The 19,292-nt window shown below is 42.6% G+C and overlaps 2 protein-coding genes and 1 long non-coding RNA gene across 5 annotated transcripts in view; 2 read left to right on the plus strand and 1 right to left on the minus strand.

Moving 5' to 3' along the window:
* The window catches only part of LOC149873309 (solute carrier family 22 member 2-like), a 29,011-nt gene extending 18,572 nt beyond the window's left edge, over positions 1-10,439 (plus strand). The window contains exons 7-11 of the mRNA XM_090042420.1: positions 1,496-1,710; positions 2,084-2,192; positions 3,226-3,338; positions 4,562-4,661; positions 9,067-10,439. Of these exons, the coding sequence (XP_089898546.1) occupies positions 1,496-1,710; positions 2,084-2,192; positions 3,226-3,338; positions 4,562-4,661; positions 9,067-9,133 (604 nt within the window). The 3' untranslated portion in view covers positions 9,134-10,439. The remainder of the gene's footprint in view (positions 1-1,495; positions 1,711-2,083; positions 2,193-3,225; positions 3,339-4,561; positions 4,662-9,066) is intronic.
* Positions 10,440-10,510: 71 nt separating this feature from the next.
* Positions 10,511-19,292, plus strand: part of LOC149873310 (uncharacterized) — a 50,068-nt gene continuing 41,286 nt past the window's right edge. For both annotated transcript variants that reach the window (XR_016441783.1, XR_016441782.1), the window contains exon 1: positions 10,511-12,839. This is a non-coding gene — a long non-coding RNA (uncharacterized LOC149873310). The remainder of the gene's footprint in view (positions 12,840-19,292) is intronic.
* The window catches only part of LOC149873311 (solute carrier family 22 member 2-like), a 44,325-nt gene continuing 37,878 nt past the window's right edge, over positions 12,846-19,292 (minus strand). Inside the window, exons 9-12 of one of the 2 annotated variants that reach the window (XR_016441777.1) lie at positions 18,452-18,564; positions 17,656-17,755; positions 15,853-15,983; positions 12,846-15,185 (exon numbers count right to left, since the gene is read on the minus strand). Coding sequence is in view for 1 of the 2 variants with exons in the window: in XM_090042436.1 (XP_089898562.1) it covers positions 15,917-15,983; positions 17,656-17,755; positions 18,452-18,564 (280 nt within the window). In the remaining variant the exon portion in view is untranslated. Of the gene's footprint in view, positions 15,984-17,655; positions 17,756-18,451; positions 18,565-19,292 lie in introns of both variants that reach the window. The other variant, XM_090042436.1, reaches the window with a different exon arrangement.

The raw sequence follows: 19,292 nt of genomic DNA on the forward strand, positions 1-19,292 counted from the left end.
CCCATCCCATCTGGAGGCTTGGCATGTAGGGTGAGAGATGTGGCGGGGGATGTGGGATTAGGAGGTGTAGGGCTTATGTGGGGGTTTGTGGGAGAGATGGGTCCCCCACCTGCCCCCCTGCACAGTGCACAGCCCTCCCCCCCTGCAGCAGCAGCTGTTGGGGCGCTTGTGGCCCGCTCCTGGCAGAGACCCCTTGACTGCCACCTGAGACCTGGGGATGCACATAGTGCATGGCACTGGCCTGGCCTGCTGGTGTGTGTCCTTGGGCAGAACTGGGTTGACTCTTGCTGTCACCAGGGCACATGGAGGCAGGACCCAGCCTGGCTTGCTGGTGTGCAACTTCTGCATATGGTGCTGGGAGCCTAGGTGGCAGCAAAAGCCAGCCTGGTTCTGGTTGAGGGCACATACCAGCAAACTGTGTCAGTGCCGTGTGCCATGGTCAGCCCCCGGGTTGCAGGTGGCACCACATGCTGTCAAGGGTTTCTTCCCGGAGTGGGCCGTGAGTGCCCCAACGGCCCAGCGCTCCTGCCGCAGCGGCTGCATACCTGCAGTGGGGGTGGTGGATCCACTCCTCCCACATAGTCTCTCCCACCCCCACACAATCCCCCCCACCCCCACATCCCTGCTTGCCTGGGTTTGGGCTGGGGCTGCTACTGCCAGCCTCGCCCTACTCCTGAGGCAGCCTGCTGGAGCAGCAGGGGCACGTGGCAGGCATAAAGATGCTCTGCCCAGGTGCTAGAGCATCTCTCTGGAGGACTCAGCCTCCAGTTGCTTCAGGGCATGTCCCAGGAGCTTCAGCATGTTTTGTTTTGATACTTGGATTTCCTGGTATCAAATTTAGAGTCTATGCTGCAAATATACTATTTTTGTTTCTAGCGTGCCTCTTGTGGCATCTCAAATTGCTTTGAGATGCTGCAACAGGCACGTACTCACTTGTCTTGACACAGCCTTTTGTTCAGTGATCACTTACTGGACCACATTGCATCTCTGTATTGATGTAAACAATAGATGCATTTGACATTGCTGCTATCAGTGTTTTTCACTGCTGTGTAGTTTCCCATTTTGTTGCAGACATACAGCATGGACACAGACAGCCATTTTGCTGTTAGTTTCTGAAACACCTTCATAAACATAATTTCAATTGTAAACCCACAATCATAGCATGGGATTAGAAGTTTGAGTAAACTGGAGGCGTTTAAAGTTTATTTTATGCTACCCAGCCCGCATTCAATATTTAACTCCTGAATAACCATTTTAATTTATAAGTTGTAGACCTGACCTCCAGTTCCTCTGTCCCAACATTCCTCTACTGTTCTTCCCACACTCACACTCATGCTCCTAGAGTTTTGTGAACACTGTTAAATTAGAGCTGTAGTTCACTTCCTTGAGCTAATTGGCTTTAGAAAGTTTGTTTACAGATGCTCCAAGAAGAAGCAAGTCTCTGTTCTGTGACTAAATCATCTTTTAAGAAGCTTGGACTCTGTTCTCTGCCCAGGTTCACCGGCTCTGTTCTGTACCAGGGGCTCATCATGCACATGGGACTAGCTGGTGGGACCATTTACCTGGACTTCTTCTATACTGCTCTTGTTGAATTTCCAGCCGCCCTCATTATTCTTCTCACAATCAATCGAATTGGACGGCGTTATCCATGGGCTGCAGCAAATTTTGTGGCTGGAGCTGCCTGCCTTATTACAGCTTTAATCCCAGAGGGTGAGTTACTGGAGGTTTCATTAACACATTACCGTAATGTTATCTCTTGGAGGTGCCATTCATCTATCAAGCTATGTTCCAGGTTGGAAGGCTTATGAAAACTCCTGTGTGTTTGTTTTCTGCATCACTAGTGAGTACAGGAAAAGTCTGTCCCCACTCCACCCCCTGCCAAATGAAATATTTTTACAAGTAAAATTTGGTTCATACCAACAACAACAAAAAACACACCTGAACTAATAAATGACATCTAAAGTGGGATTATGGATCAACTAAAACAATATTGTTTCAATGCTTTTACCCCACAGGAAGCACAAATCCCCAAAACGAGCCCTCTAAAAACAACTTAAGTGAATTAAATTTGTTTCTTTTGCAGATATACACTGGCTAAAAGTGATAGTAGCTTGCATTGGGAGAATGGGGATTACAATATCTTTCGAGATGGTTTGCTTTGTAAATGTAGAATTGTATCCAACGTTTGTCAGGTATGTGCATTATTCTGGTGCGAAAGGCAGCTGTTAAAACTGGTAGATAATATTGGAAGAAAATGTAACTTGGTACAGATATGCTTCAGAACAATAGACTTAATGTCTAAAGCACATTACACAAACAGATGACTTAGAAAATTGACTAAAAGGCAAGTTAGTGCAGGAATTAACTATGTAACTTCTCCAAATTCCTCTTGCAGTAGGAAGAACACCTAGGACTGGATTAAAGAGTAGATGGGGAAGATTCTGGGATGTCTGAGGGGACTAAAGTTTAAAAGCTCCTAATATTTTGGTGGATCTGTATCCCTTTTGTACCTTAAAAAGGAATAGTAGATTCTCCTTCTCTTGATGTTTTCAAATTGAAGCTGAATGAAGGACAGGCTTTTGTCCAGCCCAGCTACTGAGCTCTGTAAAAGGGTTACTGGGTGACATGTAGCAGCCTGTGATTGTATAGGAGGTTCTACTGGATGACCTAATGCTTCTTTCTGACCTTAATCTCTACAAAACTATTAAACCTCATCAGAACAGTGGGAGAGTGGCTGAGAGGCATTTCAATACTCTGATTCACCATAAAAAATAAAATGGAACTAAAAAGAATCTGAACTTAGTTGATGAGATGTAGAAACTTTGTATGTAAAATGACATTCTGCATATACAGTTTATGTAGAGAGCTAAAGAAGCTTTCATTTATGGGCCATTTTTATATTCTGACATTCATTTAAAAATGTCTTGTAGCTCACTTTTATATCTTTTATCTGGACACTTTGAATCTGATTTTCAACAACTTTTAACTTTGGATAATTGCTTCTGCTTCTGCCCAAGAGATGCTACCCTCTCACTGCTGTTGTAAGGTTTTAATCTCATGCAAGGTAGTAGAGAATCAGGACCTTTGCTTCTATTGTGATATTGCATTACTTCTTGCTGATTTACAGAATGCATTCTGTGTGCTAGGTTACAGTTTTGATTAGCTTCATTCCAGCTATGGGACTTTTCCAGACTAATAAAATGAAATACGTTGCTATTTAATCAGGAACCTTGGTGTAACAGTCTGCTCTGCTCTGTGTGATGTTGGTGGGATCATAGCCCCATTCATCGTCTACAGATTGGCAGATGTATGGCACGAGCTTCCCCTTATAGTTTTCAGTAAGTATTATTATGCTCACTTTTTAGACCATTTCTCAAGTACATTAACGATACTTTTGCAAAACATCCTAAGAGACTTATTGCAAGTGTGTGTAAACATGTGTGTAATAATTTCCATTTTTCACAATCTTCACATTGTGAGTATCTAGTTCTTAGCTTCCAGCTTGTTTATATGTTCAGAATCCACTTTTATGTTTTAATTGCTGTTTATTTCATATTTTAAGAGAGTTGCAGAGCAAATGTTGATTTGACAAGGTGAAGAGAACTGTGAAATCTACCAAGAGTCTGATCACATTTCAGTCTGTTGAAAATACTCATTTGATTTATTGTCCCATTTCTATAATATTTGTTACCTTCTTGTTGAGACAAGGTACTTGAACTTCACGTAGTATCTACCTGGCATATGTGATGGATTGTAAGGGTAGACTAAGCTATATGTCAGCCTTTTCAATAGTTTCTTTGTTGATTAGACACCCATGTAATTGTTTATGGACTTAAAAATAACTTTCTTCAGAGCTCCAGGTGAGCTTCCTGAAGACCAGCTGGTCAAAAATTCAGGCTAGATATGGCAATATTTCTAAAGCATTGCACTAGTGCATTGTTTCTAGAAGGATTTTGTGGAAGACAATGAATGGGTTTTAATGAAGGGCATTTTTTAGGAGATTTTTGCACTGAATTTACATATATATTTTACAGTGGAACTTGGAGAGAGAGAGAGAGTGAGTTAATCTCTCAGTTGGTATATCCTGATTACCCTCACCTCACCCCGCCCCCCCCGCCATATATCCCCCTCACCCCATACTGTGAAAAGCCTTGGATTTCTCTAGTATTAAGGTAACAAGATTTATATTATAACATCCAATATATAATATACAAATAAACATCTTGTTACTTTAATAGTGGAGAAACCCAATACTTTTCATGTCATACAAGTGTGCATTCACTTCTCCTATGCACCTCTTCCTGTCTGAGATTAAGTGCAGTGCCTAGATTACAATTAGATTATATTATCAATAATTATTTCTCTAGCACTGCCACGTCCTCTGAACATGTCTTCACTGTAGAAACTCTGTACCCATGTTGTCTCTCTAGAGGAAAAATTGATTGTTTACTTCATTAAAAATCCTATGTTTTAATTTCATTTGACAATTATTGCAGCCAGGGACGTGACGTGTAGTATAATGTGTTCTCACTTGGTCCTTGCATGTGTTTTAAATTCAAAGCTGCTGTTGGTTTAATTGCTGGGGTACTGGTCTTACTTCTGCCTGAGACTAAAGGACGAGTTTTGCCTGAGACTATTGATGATGTGGAAAACTTGTGCAGGTAAGTTGGGTAGCACACTCAAGCTTTTCAGTGTTTTTGAAATATAAAGGGCTATAATGGGTAAAGCTAAAATTAAGGTATATTAATGTCATTAAAATGACTGTGGTGTTTGTGGCATCTATACTGTGCTCTACTTCAGGGCACTAAGTAAGGAAATGTCATGTAAACTGTGTCAAAGGTAATTTTGCACATGGTTGCTAAATACTATGTTTCTAATGGTGAGTACTTGGCACATTTGTCTAATGACATTACAAAAATCTCACACACTTGCTATTAATAACATTCTTAATCTTGAGTATTTGCATCCTTCTTCATAATGCATGACACTCAATCCTTTGGCATTAGTTCCTTCTTTATTCCAATACTGATTGGTTTTTTTCATATAGCACGGGGGAGAAAAAGGCAGATGCTTACAAGTTCTCCAAAAGTAAAGCCAGTGCTGTTACTGAGCATTTGTCTTGTTAATTTCATAGATTTCATAGACATCAGGGCTGGAAGGGACCTCGGAAGATCATCGAGTCCAGCCCCCTGACCGAGGGGCAGGAAGTCAGCTGGGGTCATAGGATCCCAGCAAGATAAGCATCCAATTTACTCTTGAAGGTGTCCAATGTAGGTGCTTGAACCACTTCCAATGGCAGGCTGTTCCAGACCTTGGGGGCTCGGATAGTCAAGAAATTCTTCCTTATGTCCAGCCTGAAACGGTCTTGCAGGACAGGAGTTTGTGACCGTTCGACCTCATCATCCCTCGGGGTGCTCTGGTGAACAGACGTTCCCCCAGATCCTGGTGAGCACCCCGATAAACTTATAGGTGGCCATCAGATCACCCCTGAGCCTACGCTTTTCCAGGCTAAAGAGTCCCATGGCTCTCAGCCTGTCATTGTAAGGTCTGTTTTCCTGACCTCTGATCATGCACATGGCTCTCCTCTGGACTCTCTCAAGCTTCTCCACATCCTTTTTGAACTGTGGAGCCCAAAACTGGATGCAGTACTCCAGCTGTGGCCTCACCAAGGCCGAGTACAGGGGGAGAATGATGTCCCTGTATTTGCTTGAGAAGCATCTATGGATGCAAGCCAGCGTTTTGGTTACTTTTACTAGCCGCAGCATCGCATTGCAGGCTCATGTTCATCTTGTGGCCAGTCTCTTTCTTCCATAGTGCTAGCCAGCGTAGCACTGCCAACCCTATAAGGATGCTACAGGTTTTTCTTCTCAAGGTGGAGAACCTTGCATTTTTCGGTGTAAAACAGCATCAGGTTGTCATCTGCCCATTTGCTGAGCCTGTCCAGGTCAGCCTGGATCACCTGCCTTTCCCCTGGCGTGGATGCTTTGCCTTGAAGTTTGGTGATATTGGTGAACTTGGCCAGTCTGCTTCTGACTCCAATGTCCACATCATTAATGAAGATGTTGAACAGTATGGGTCCAAGGACAGAGCCTTGGGGGACCCCACTGGTCACAGGACACCATGATGAGTGACTTCCATCTATTACTACCCTCTGGGTCCAACCACGGAGCCAATTTCCCAGCCAGCTGATTGTGGTGGACCCAAGGCCACAATTGGCCAATTTGGCCAAGAGGTGATCATAGGATACCAGATCGAAGGCTTTTTTGAAGTCAAGTTATATGACATCAATCTCTTCTCCCTTGTCCAGGTGATCAGTCACCTGGTCGTAGAAGGAAATGAGATTGGTCAAGCAAGACCTACCCACAACAAACCTGTGCTGGCTATCCCTCAGGATGTTGGCATTGGCCAGTCCATTAAGGATGGCCTCTTTAATAAACTTTTCTAAGATCTTCCCCAGGATAGAAGTCAGGCTGATGGGCCTATAGGTAGCCGGATCCGCTTTCCTCCCTTTCTTGAAGATAGGCACCACATTGACCTTCTTCCAGTCTTTGGGCACTACACCAGAGTGCCAGGAGGTCTCAAAGATCCGTGCCAGGGGCTGGGCTATGATGCTTGCCAGCTCTGTGAGTACCCTGGGGTGTAGATAGTCAGGGCTGGCTGACTTAAAGGTATCCAGCCTCTCAAGGTGTTCCTTCACGAGGTCAGCATTAATGGAGGGCAGGGTATCTCCCTCACCTGGACCTTCCTGTCCCGTAGTGGGCATGGGCATCCCGTGGGATGAAAGACTCACGCAAAGTGCCCATTTAATAGGTTGGCTTTTTCCTGGGCGTCAGTTGTCAGCTGTCCCATATGGTTCAGCAGGGGTCCAATGTTGCCCTTACTTTTCCTCTGGCTCCCCACATATCTGAAAAGGGACTTTTTGTTGTCCTTGATGCTTGAAGCTAGTTGGAGTTCAGTTGCAGCCTTGGCTTTCCTGGTTTGTTTCCTGCAGGACCGGACCAGTGCAGAATAATCCTCCTTGGAAGTGAATCCCGTCCTCCATCCTTTGTAGGCCTTTCTTTTTAGCCTCAGGAAGTCTGGTAGATGCCTGGAGAGCCAGGGGGGCTGCTGTGCCCTCTTGCTGCCTTTCCTCTGAGATGGAATAGACTTAGCATGTGCATTGAGGATCGCTCCCTTGAGGAGCAACCACTCTTCTTGAACTCCCCTCTCCCTGGGGTCATGGTCCCTTAGGGCCTCACTGACAAGCCTCCTGAGCTTGTCAAAGTCGGCTTTCCTGAAGTCAAGGACTTCCATGTTGCTGACTGACTTGCCAGCTTTACGGTGGATGGTGAAGGTGATCAGCGCATGGTCGCTGTCACCCAGCTTCCCATCGATCGCTAGGTCACTGATTAGGTCATCCCCAGTAGCCAATACCAGGTCGATCAGCGCTTTACCTCTTGTTACTGCCCGTTAGACTTAAGGCACTCCCACGGAAAAGGTCAGTTCTTAGTTTTCACTCTTTTTTTTGACTACAGAAAAATAATACAGCAATTCTTCTGTTGCAAAGTTCTCCAAAACCACAGCACAGCAAACTCTTTTTTACTCTGGATTCCTTTTGAAATCTCAGGATTTGTCCTGTGAATCGTGTTAGCACTGTTAGGTGTGAAAATGTTGCATGGCACACTGCATCACCCTTGAAAGGATTGCAAGGCACCCCAGGGTGCTGTGACACTCTGCTGAAGAATCATTGGTCTAATGTCAGCTATTTTGCTGACATTAGGGAACAGGCAGACAAACTCTGAGGGACTTACTGAGTGCCTCAGAAGATAACCAAATTCCAGGCCATTGGTATGCTGGGATTCTTTGCTGGCAACAAGAAGCTCATGTTCAGTTTTCAAACCCTCCCACTTTTTGCACTGGAGAGATCTGGTTTCCCAGGACTCTGGGAACAATAAACATAGGTCATGAGAATGGCTTTGCATTCTGAACCCAGCTGCAAGACCTACTTACCCATATGATGTGTAAAAAGCAATATGGTTTCTATGGAGGACCTGTGATCTCAGTCACATTTGGTATTTAGGAATGTAAATAAACACTGTGTACTGAGAGGGCACAGCAAATTTTTAATCTCTAGGGAAGCAGAAAAGTTGCTCATTTTCCTGAAGCATAGAGGTCAGTGACAAGAGGCGAACCTGAACTCAGATTATTGAATCCATAACGAGACTCAAGTGATGTGCGTGGCACCTCTTTGCAATGGTATGCGAAGCTACCTTTTCTGTGGCTTAAGCTATTAGCCATTCAGTATGCTATGTATTACTGCTGAATATGCGTCTACATCTAAATCTTGCGTCAGCAAGTTTTGGAAGAGGATGCCCATTATATAGGAGTTGCAATGAAATCAAGAGGGCCGTGGCCATGAAAAAGGTTAGGCCTGTTCATCTGTACCTTGCTGAATTGGGGCCTCGGACATATCTTTATGTTGTTACTAACTGGCAGGGTGTACTTGATTACATAATGACAAACCAAAATTTGCAGCGTGCTCCGTTCAAGTAAGTGCCTACAGATGTGCTCATTCGTGTTCTGATCAGAACGTGCCAGCCTCATGTGTATTGAGCCTTCGCGTGTTTCAAAATGACTGTGAGGGCGCTCTAGCTAAACCTCATTAAATGAGCTTTAGATAAAGCAGTCCACAGCCATTTTGAAACATGCTGGGACTTAAAACATGTGACAGTGAGCTGTTTTAATTAGAGTGGCTGTCCAGGAACCTCTCTAATTAAAACATCCCCCTTCCCGCTGCAGAACAGGTGTATAGACATGTTTAGCTGTTGGACAAAAAATTCAAAGCATGTAAATCACTTAGGAGTACAAAAAAACCTGTTTTCAAGAGTGGATTGAGCAGTTAAGAGCCAAATCCCATTGAGACTTTCATCTATAGAGAGTCTAAGTCATATTTGAAAGCAGGACTTTCGAAACTCCTTCCTTATTGAGCCTTTTATAGTTCTGGTTGTTAACTTATGTTCTGGATACTGAATGCTCTTTCTTCACTTCCTCATTGCCGTGATGCCTCTGTTTGTCTCCTCTCTGCAGGCAAGGCAGTCATGTGGAAAAAAGTATATACCTTCATGTTCAAAAGTCAGAAGTTGCACACAGCTGAGGAGAGAGCGTCCATTTAGGAGCCTTACGGACTCTGGCACACTGTTAAAGAAGAGTATTTAAATAATATGCACTGTACCATCTTGCCTCTCTCTTCTTTTTTTGGCTTTCAGATCCTTCATTCCATGTGTCTAAGGTGTTTTTTCCCCCTGCTTTGTTGCCCAGGAAGTTCAGCAAGCTATCACTACCTCCTTTCTTCTCAGCATATTTTAATTTATATTTTAGGACAGTGGCTTTGAAACTTTTTATACAAGCCTTGCAGATGTACACACTTGTCTGCCTTTGAGTCCTTGTATGACTTTCATCCTGGTAGAATCCATGCAACTCTTGTCCCAGATGTTTGTCTCAGACCCCTTGCCTATAAGCCACCCTCACCTGGCTGGTGTACTTCACTTTCATATAAAATCGTGTTAGCAACATCAGTACCTCTTCACATGGAAAAATAGAAATTAAGGTATTGCAGGTAAAATTCAGTCCTCATTGAAATTACTGGGACAACTCCAACTGACTTTCACAGGACCAGGATTACATGTATGCCTTTTTTCGTGTATGTTTAATGCTGCTTATCAAATGGAAGTCTAGAGGCACCCACCTGTATGTGATCAACCTCCTCTCAATGAGCAAGTACTCTGCAGGCCAGCCATAGTTTTTACACCACTTTTAGAGAACCCTTGTTTTAAGAAATAACTGGTTAAGCAAGGCACCCTAATCATTAATAACACTTCAGTGATAACTCATCAGCTGAGAATCCAAAAGTTGCATATGAAGGACTTGAATTGCAGTAACACATAGCACCTTTCTTGTGCAGGGGTTGGCAAACTTTGGCCCACGGACATGGAGCTGTGGCAGCATTTGGGGGTGGGGGCGGGCTTTGGCTGTGGGTGCTCTGCCTCTGCTGCCATGGGGGTGAGGTGGGAAGGTATACCCTAACCCTAACCCGTGCCTGCCCAGCTCTGACCCAGGGTCATTCTGGCTTGCAGCAGGAAAGGGTTGCCTGTCTTTGATCTTGTGGGATCACTAATCTGAGCTGATGCCTAAGGATGACTAATCTGTGCTAGTTCTCTCAACTTTGAATTAAAATTGTTTGACCTGTTTGGAAAAAAAAAAAGATAAATGTGCAGACTTCTTTTTACAAGTATTTGGGTTCTTTCTACTCACTCATTTCAAATTTCTCCTCAATTTTAAACTCAGTATTGAAGAAACAGAAGAATTCCTGATTTGATCTAACTGCTCCCCCAAAGAGTTTGTGGTTTTTTTGTAAGAAGTCAAACTTTCCTAGGAAAAATGCAATAAAGTCCCGTCTGATCTCCAACTGAGAATTTTTAGCTTTTATTTATGGCATTTAACACATTTTCTACTGTGCACTTACACAGGTACTTCTGAAAAATTGTCATTTTTCTATTTGGTGGGATTTATTTTGTGTCAAATTTTATCCATGTAGCAATGATACATAATAGGTTGGAGATGAGGAGTTTTGTAGATGATCTCTTTTATTGGGCCAACTGCATGATGGGGATAGACTTAGACAAGTTTTCAAATGGAGCACATTCATAGGTTTTTATTTAAGGCCACAAGGAATGATTACAATTACCCAGTCTGATTTCCTGTATCATATTTGTACTTAGACATTTTTTTCTGCAACAATTCAAAGAAGCACCAGAAAATAACATCACTTGACCATTGCTATCTTCTAAAGAAAGGATATAATGTTAAGAACTTGAGCCATACAATTAGATCTGAGGCACACTGCTTTAAGAAACAATGCATCACCCTGGGATGATGTTGACTCGTGCACAAATGCTGGCTTTACGCAACATTTTGATCTCATGACAACATTTCCTACCTCTTTGGTATAGAATCCATTAAACTCCATTAGTAAGAACCAACAAATTCAGAAACCCAGCCGGCAGCCAATACGAGTGTACTCGGATGGGGGGGCCTATAGCAGTAGCTTACAGGGAGCGATCATCTTTGCTCTTCTGTGTTAGGGATGTAAATACAAAGATCTGAGGAAAGTTCTCTCAGGTTTCTTTTTTTACATTTAGACTACTTCAACAATGGAAAGGCATCTTAAAAGGGTATAACTTAACTGATACCAGAGCAGTCTGGAGGCATCTGGCTTTCAATGACAATTAAGTCCTCAATATTTGCCCTTGAGTTTAAAAAGAAACAAATGAGCCTTTCATTCAGCTCAAGGAAGCAGGGATTGAAGCTAGCAGTGCTTTTAGAAAAATGAATTCAGGGATGTGGGTGAAGAGCAATTCCAAATCTAATTGCAGGTAGATTGCAAGTGTTTGAAAGAGATAAAGTATGACACCTGAAACTTATATCCCCATCAGAACTGTAAGTGATGCCAAGACCCCACTCAGAATGGTAACAATTAATAATGTTGATTTGAATATAGTATTGATTCACTCAGATTTAAATCTCAGCTAGGCTGGCAGACTCAGAAACAGCTGTTCTCATTGCAGAGGAATATAGGAATGAGAAGTGTCCCCAGCGGTCTAAGAATGATTGATGGAGTTCCAAAGCATGGAGGCTGTGTAACATGAGCCTTGAATAGCACTGTAGGTCACCAGTGACAGCTGAAAGGAGCAAAGCAACAAGCTAGTTGTGATTTGATAGCAGTGTGCATGTCATAATGAAGTCACTCTGGGCCTGTTGACATAGTCTACCATAGTTCCTGTTCAGCACGATGACTTGATGGAACGGATCACCTGTTAATTGCCAGCTTGGAAGTATCAGGTGGAGAGCTACAATCATGACTGAGGGTCCTGACTAAAGGCAGCTTTTGCCCAGCCTAGCAGTTCATCCTGAAAAGCAAAACTAAAATATCTGATATTCTACACAACTCCAGTCCGGCCTAGATTTCCCATCACAGCTTGCATCCCTCCTGCCCTTTTCAATCTGCTGAGAATGAAAGTAGTAAAGTCCTTTTCACTTCCATCTCCCTCTTTCTAACATAGTCTTTCCCTTTCTGGTCTGCTCAGCAGCCCTCCTTCCCAGTTCAGAAGATTCTTATGTTCACAGGTAGTGGACCAGGGCCATGTCCAATGTGTCCCATCGCTGTTCCTGTCTCTTGGATTCCAAGCACGTTGGGGTGCTTGTACAGGTTGACGCACACTATTGGCACTTAATAATGTATAATAATCATAATACCCCTAGGTAGAGGAGCTTGCAGCTGAGCTTGAAGACTCCTGCTAAATTCCTCACATGCTGTATAGAATTTGACCCTTAGCACAACTGGCAGTGGCAGCACAATGACCTTGATTGAGCTGCAGTTAATTTTGAGTTCTGCTGTATGCCCACCAATAGGAGCTCACACGACTAACCCAAATATGTTTTGTTCCAGATGCTATCTAGTTTACTGATTTATAGAAGGGAGCATGTGTTGAAAAAAGCTATGTGCTAAAAAACAAAATGGAAAATTGCACAATGAAAACAGCTGAGCCTGGAGAGGAATAACTTAACAAGTGCTAAAGGCTGAATGTAAAAATCCCTGACCATATATATCCATCTATGTAAACCCAGATATATCTTAGCAAGAGCTGCACAGAGCAGGTTCAGTATGCCTCTAACTTCTGCTGTCACCGCTCAGTTTTGGTATTTAGTTCTAATGACTGTTTTATAACGGGAAAGGCAATTCCATTTCCTGTAATTCTGTGCTGGGCACCCAACCAAATACCTACAACTCTTCATGGAATCTGGTAAGTCAATCTCTTTAAAACACACAAAACTCCACCTAATTGCACCTGGCTTTTGTTATCTTTAGTCATGCTCTCCTGGTATACAGTAAATGGTGACTGCTCTAGGTTTTACTGTAGCAAAATTACACATTTGTACGAATTGCATAGTTTCCTGTGGCATTTTGGAGTGCCGTGTAAGCTATTTAATGTACTTTTATTGATAAACCATATATTATACCCCTCTGTATTTACCACAGGAATGAGGATCTTGTTGTAGATATGCTGATTGCATTAGAGCATAGCCATACCAATGATGAAGAACTCTGTGCATCTTTATGGTGTGTTAAAACATTGATTGGCTTAAGTGAGCAGGACTATCTTGTAATTGTAGCTGCGTTCAGGTGGCCAGTAGTAAATGGACATCAGTGTCCCTTCAAACAAATTTCTTGATCGAACTTAATTTACCCAAGGAATACCACAACGTAAAGACAGCACATGAAAGAGGCAGACCTCTTCAGTCTGCATATGACAGTCTGCATGAGAGTTAGGAAGAAACTTCTTTTGTGAGTTATATTCTATAACTGCCAGCTTCAAAAATTCTTTGCTTGGCCAGCATCTGGTATTGGCAACTGATGGGTATAGGATACTGGACTGGATGTACCTTGGGTCTAACTCCGTAATCAAGGGTATATACATAGTTTTAAAAAAAGTCATCCCCCACCCACCTTGTGCATGAACATTTTTCAGGGATTTATGCAGGGTGGAATAGAATCACTCTTATGTGCATAAGTCCACTTGGGTACCTAACAGGAGGAAGAGAATCTGACCTGAAGAATGTAATAATCCTCTGTAGGTCTCTCACTTCCAGTGTGTTTTGTATTTTGAAAAGAGTGTGTACTAAAAGTGGGAAAAGAGGCCTGGGATGTGAGATGGCCAGAAAGGTCATCATCAGCCTTAATCACATCTGTGATGCAAGTATGGTTTCAGTTAATACCTGCTTTGTGGGTGGATTTGGGTGGAGAGGCTTTAAAAGTAGTCACAGAAGAAAATGAAAGTAAGTGTTGCCTCATTCAGTGCTACCTGCCATAACAAGCCCACTTCTTTAGTTGTAAATAGTAGATGCCGCCATGAAACATTTGGTTATTTGATGCAGCCAATTCAAGCTGCTTATTCTGCACCGATGCAGCTTTTCAGCTGATCTAGGAAAGCAACTACCAAATATGGGGATTTTTCCTTCAGTCTTTCCCCCCCCATATCAGGATCCTGAAATATAATCCTTGCCAGCCTTGGGATTTTGGTAAACTTGAGTCCAAGCTGGGAAGGTAGGTAGAAAGGAAGACAGGGAAGTGGATGGGGAAAAGGCTGCTATATTTAACCTCTTCTCCCCAGGTTGTAACTCTGGTATAGGTCTTTCTTCCAGTCTTCCCTAACAGAAGAGCCCTGGCCTCGGCAGTTCCTTTTCTGGGTGAGAGAGGCACATAACGAGGCAGAAAAATTTAAAATTTCTCTTCTCATTTGGCTGTGGCGAAGGAAGAAGCATCTCACATCCCCCTCTGGGTCTTTTCTAGAAACAGGTAATGGGTCATTCTATACCTGTCTAGAGTTTTCTCCTGACCTCATGCCAGCAAAAAATTTGAACACAGTTTACTATAGATGTGGGAGTTGGGATGCCCTGAGACTCAAGGGAGTGGACAACTTTGGAACGTCTCCAGATGTTCGTACCAGAGTATAAGGTATGCAAAACCTTCCCAACACTGAGGGTCGTGTTGCTAGGTCCTATGCTACATGGGGTGGAAACCTTGGAATCCAAAGTAAGCTTAACTGTGACATCACAGCATCACCTAGCATGGCTTTTATGGTACGTGATTTTGATTTCTTTCCTTTTTCATTCCTTCACGCTGGCCCACAGAAATAGGGAACTCCTCAACTACAGGCAACCAAATTATCATCCTGCAACTTGATGCCAGTAGCATTTGTTTAATATCTGATATAGATACAAACTTACTGCACAAGGGATTGATTGGCAAGAGTTGCACTCTTCAGGCCTTGAAGAAAGTCTATTATTTCATGAGCGCTAGTACCCAGTATGTTTGAGTCTCTATTCCAGTAGCAAAGAAAACAGCTTTCAAAGACTTTTCCTTATATGTGTTCTCACTTCTTTCCTTTCCACAGAGGATGCTTGAAATGGATAGGCTGGGCAGGAACCTCTCTTGTTGTAACATTTTTGGTCATCAGATATTTCTTTTAAGGGCTCTTAACAGTTTCTCTTGGTTTAGGTGCGGAATAATCCCCCATGTTGTTGTTGCTGTTGTTATATTTCTATGTGAATCATAGACTCTTCTTTTGGGGCTGAATTCCATCTTGGAACTGGAAATGGTCAAAAAGGAAACACAATCCCACAAATTAAATCCCACATGAGTTGATGGATGTAATCAGGATTATTATACAAGGGAAGACCAGGCTTGCTTTTACAATTTAGAAGGGGAGAGGGAGAGGAGTCCTTCAAGTTCAAAAAGTCCTATTGTCATAATTCTCCAGTTGCTCAGAAGTACAGTTGCCACTTACCCTATGGTTCAAACCCATGTGATAAAAAGGGAGTCTTGTTCTGCCAAGAAATTTACATTAGGAAAATGAAACCATCTAAGTGTGAGCTTGCTTTAATACAATGAGGTCTACTTCTTAGTACTGCACACTTGCTGGTGTACGTGCATGCATTCTGAAGAGGTTGCCATACTCTGATTGAACTGCAGCCCTCCACACTGCTCTTGTTTCTCCAAGTCCCTTCCCAGTTTGGCTCTTTATCTTCCTGGTTGCCCTACAGTGTTTGCATCATCTTCAAATTTTGATAGATAATTAAGTCCTGAAGCCAGGAAGGGGCCAGAAATGGTTGGTTGAATATTAGCCGCATTATGGAAATTGCTCTGGGGTGTAAGAGTGATCCAAAGGCTGAGATTTATGAAATACTGACTGAAGATTGTATAGCCAGGATTCTCAGAAGGGAATAAAAGGAATTCTGACAATAGAGAGTTTTTACCAGATGAATGCTTGGTTCTCTGTCCTAATTTGCCATCAGAGACAGGTCTTGGGAGCAGCACTTCTCAATTATGTGCAACCTCTGTTGTTACAACATGCAGGTAAATGGTTTTGTCCTTGCTCTTTCCTTGCCTGTGGAAGAAAGGAGGAAAAGAACATGATATTGTGCAAGCTGCAATGTTTCCAAAGGCTTGTCCAAATTCTTTCCAAACTAGATCCCTGCTGCAAAGCTTGGGGCTGAGGAGACTGAAAATGGGAAATGTAGGATGTCCTTAACAATTGTCTGTTCTACTCATTCTACCAATAATTTCAAAGAAATGCTGCGGCTGTCTTGTATTCATCCCGCCATATAAATAGTTTCTCGTAGGGACAGAAGTACTACCTAGCTCTTCATTCGTTCTTTTTTTTCTTTCTCCATACTCCACAGCCATGTCTAATTGATATACAAACACATTTGCAGCTGATACAAAAAATCAGCATGGGATGATTCATGTCAATGGAGCAAAATTTATTTCACACCATTTGAGGGAATTAATCCATGGTATTCGTAAGTTTTAACAGCCTCTCTTTCTCCCATATGCAGACAGGACAATGCTTGACACGCAAGAGGGAAGAGTTTTCCCAAAATGCCTTACAAAATTCCTGCATAAGGGCAATTTTAAATGAGCAAAGCCAAGAACCTGACCTTACTTTGCAGAGTTAAAAGCTCAGCCTCAAGTGTGGTTTCTTTGCCTGGGTTCTGAACTTGCAATATATCTCACCAACAGTCTTTTCTTTTTGTTTTGGAATAATGGCTTTACATCTTTTATGTAACTTGCCATGCTGCAGTAGAGAAGGGGAATTGACTACCCAAAATAACCACGGTCTTTGGAAGGTCACTTCTCTACTACAAAGGCACCACACTGAAATGAAGTCATTGGGTTCAAAAGTCACCTTTAACTCTTCACTATTCCCCTTTTTGCCCATGACAGCTGGTATTGTTCTGCCAGTGAAACCTTCATTCTGTACACCTAGAGACTAAAGCTGGGAGCAGCCTCCCAGTAGGTGAGAATTATGTGCGTCACTACACCGAACAAGTGATACCAAGGTTACAGCTTTTCAAATTCCACATAAAACAAGTTTCCTTTCAGACAACTAATTATTTTATAGAGCTTGATTAGATCATGCCATATAGTTCAGAGACTTTGTACTGCTATCCAAAACACACCTAATGACCTTTCTTTCTTGTTCCAGTGTTCCTGGCAATGGGGTAGTACTGTGGTGTTTTGTCAGAGCAGCAATAACCATGCTGAAATGAATAACATGCGTAGTAGACACAAGGATGTGGCAGCTGAGAATGATCTAGACTACTGATTCTCAATCAAGGTGTCACAGTGCACTGAGATCTTTTCACGGGTGTTGGAGGGGTGCCATATATACTGTTAGTCCCGTTAGGTTTGCAAACACAATTCACAAGATAAACCCATAGATTTCAAACAGAAATCCATAACTGTGGTCTTCCTGAATGCTTTGCAACAGAAAAGTTTCTGCCATTTTTCTGTATTAAAAAAAAAAAAAAAAGAACACTAATAGCTGGCATTTTCTGATGGGTGCTGTGAGTCTATCCAGAGGTGCCATGAATCTAAAAATGTTGCAGGCTCCACTGATCTAGACTGTATTTTGGATATTGGACAATTAAAACAGATTCCTGTCCCTGCAGCTTTACAGTACAGTATTATTGTGATTCCTGATGTGGGTTTGGTATAATTTCTCTCTTATGAGTTGCAGGTGGAAGGGAGATAGGGAAGCCTGCATAGCACTGTACCTATGCATATTTTCAGCATCTTCAATGGTCTCGGGCAAAGTTTTTCCTTTGGTCTCTGGTAGGAGCAACACCAATCCACCATCAATTAGACCAACCACAGCTTCAAAAATACAAAGACAAAAGTGTTAGATTTGAAGCAGGGATGATGATGTTAATGAGCATTAAACAGATGAGGAATAATTACCTCTAATGATTATAGATTGAGTCTCAGTGGCCCCAGCTAAGTGAACACATCTTAAAGAAATACAGATTGCAGGTGGGATTTTGTTAAGAGTTCTCATGTTTCAGGTGAGTGCTGTAGTTACCAAGGTTACTTTTCTGACATAAGAAAAGAAATTCAAAACCCAAATCTTGTATGTGCTTTGGCTCCTCACACCACTTGGAGAACCCAAAGGAGGCAGTCTGTCTCTGGAGGTATGCCTACTTTCATCCTTGACAAGCTCGGATGGGAGGGCATGTCCCAACCCCAGAAATGTAATGGTGATGCCGCTCTGTCTCCAGTGTGCTTATTAAGAGGCTGAGGGGGATGCCTCCAGAGCAGTTTCCCTGTTGCATTTCTGGGTTTTACAGGCTCAGGCAGGTGTGTTTGGGAACATCCTTTCCTGACAACAGAGTGCCAAGGACAGAATGTGTCTCTTAGTACTTAAGGACTCCTTTCCCATACCTAATTGATTGTCAAGCTATGTGATTTCACCGCACCTGAATCCTTTTGCCTGGAGCTGTCTAGTCTCCTCCCACCCCAATGTCTAGGATATAAAAAATGTGTCTAGTCCATAAAAAGATATACATTTCTTACCAAAAACCACAAGTGGCAGCTCATGCCAGATCTCTGCCAATCTGTACACGATGAATGGTGTTATGATCCCACCAACGTCACACATGGAAGAGCAGACAAGTACTCCCAGATTCCTGGAAAACAAATGCACCTGAAAAGTTTTCTCAACTTTAATCATATTTAAAAGGGTTCTCTAGCTATTTGCTGCTGAACAGTTTTTAACAATGCACGGGGAAGATTAGGCACAGCATTTCTGATAACAATGCCAGGAGGACTGCATCTAGCCTGTTGGATGTGACAATGGATATGTCTCCATCAAGATGTAGTAAGAAAAAAGGCATTAATCAGATGTTCGGGGCGGGGGGTAGGAAATGAATTCACATATATGATAAAGTGGAAAGACTTGCTAACCTCAGAGAAAAGATTTAAAAATGAATACAAAGGGATTTTAAAAGACCTTATTCTTATTGGCCTACTAATCTAGAGCAATGGGGACCATTAACAACAAGAAAATAGGGGTGAGGTATCTGGAAGATCTTCCAATGAAGTGCATCAGAAAGTATCAAGTGTTTCTTCTCTGAGGATGGGAAGCCCCTGAATTTCGGAGGTAGAAACAGACTAGATAAGGAATTGGAAAATATTCTGGGAGGAATAATCCTGTATTGATAGAGATGGACAAGATGTCTGTAAGGTCTGCTGATCTTAATTCTATGATTCATTTCTTTAATGAGGTATTGGTTCTTGTGGTGGTTTTTTGCAGGGAGAGTCTGGAGGAGTGGGATGGTTTATAATGCATTACAGAGACCTCTCCGGCCCTTGTCCTTCCAAGAAGCGTAAACTGGGCATGGAAGAGGCAGGGCCA

This window comes from Crocodylus siamensis, chromosome 1, assembly GCF_052110815.1.
Source record: "Crocodylus siamensis isolate JL-2025a chromosome 1, ASM5211081v1, whole genome shotgun sequence".
NCBI lineage: Eukaryota > Metazoa > Chordata > Crocodylia > Crocodylidae > Crocodylus > Crocodylus siamensis.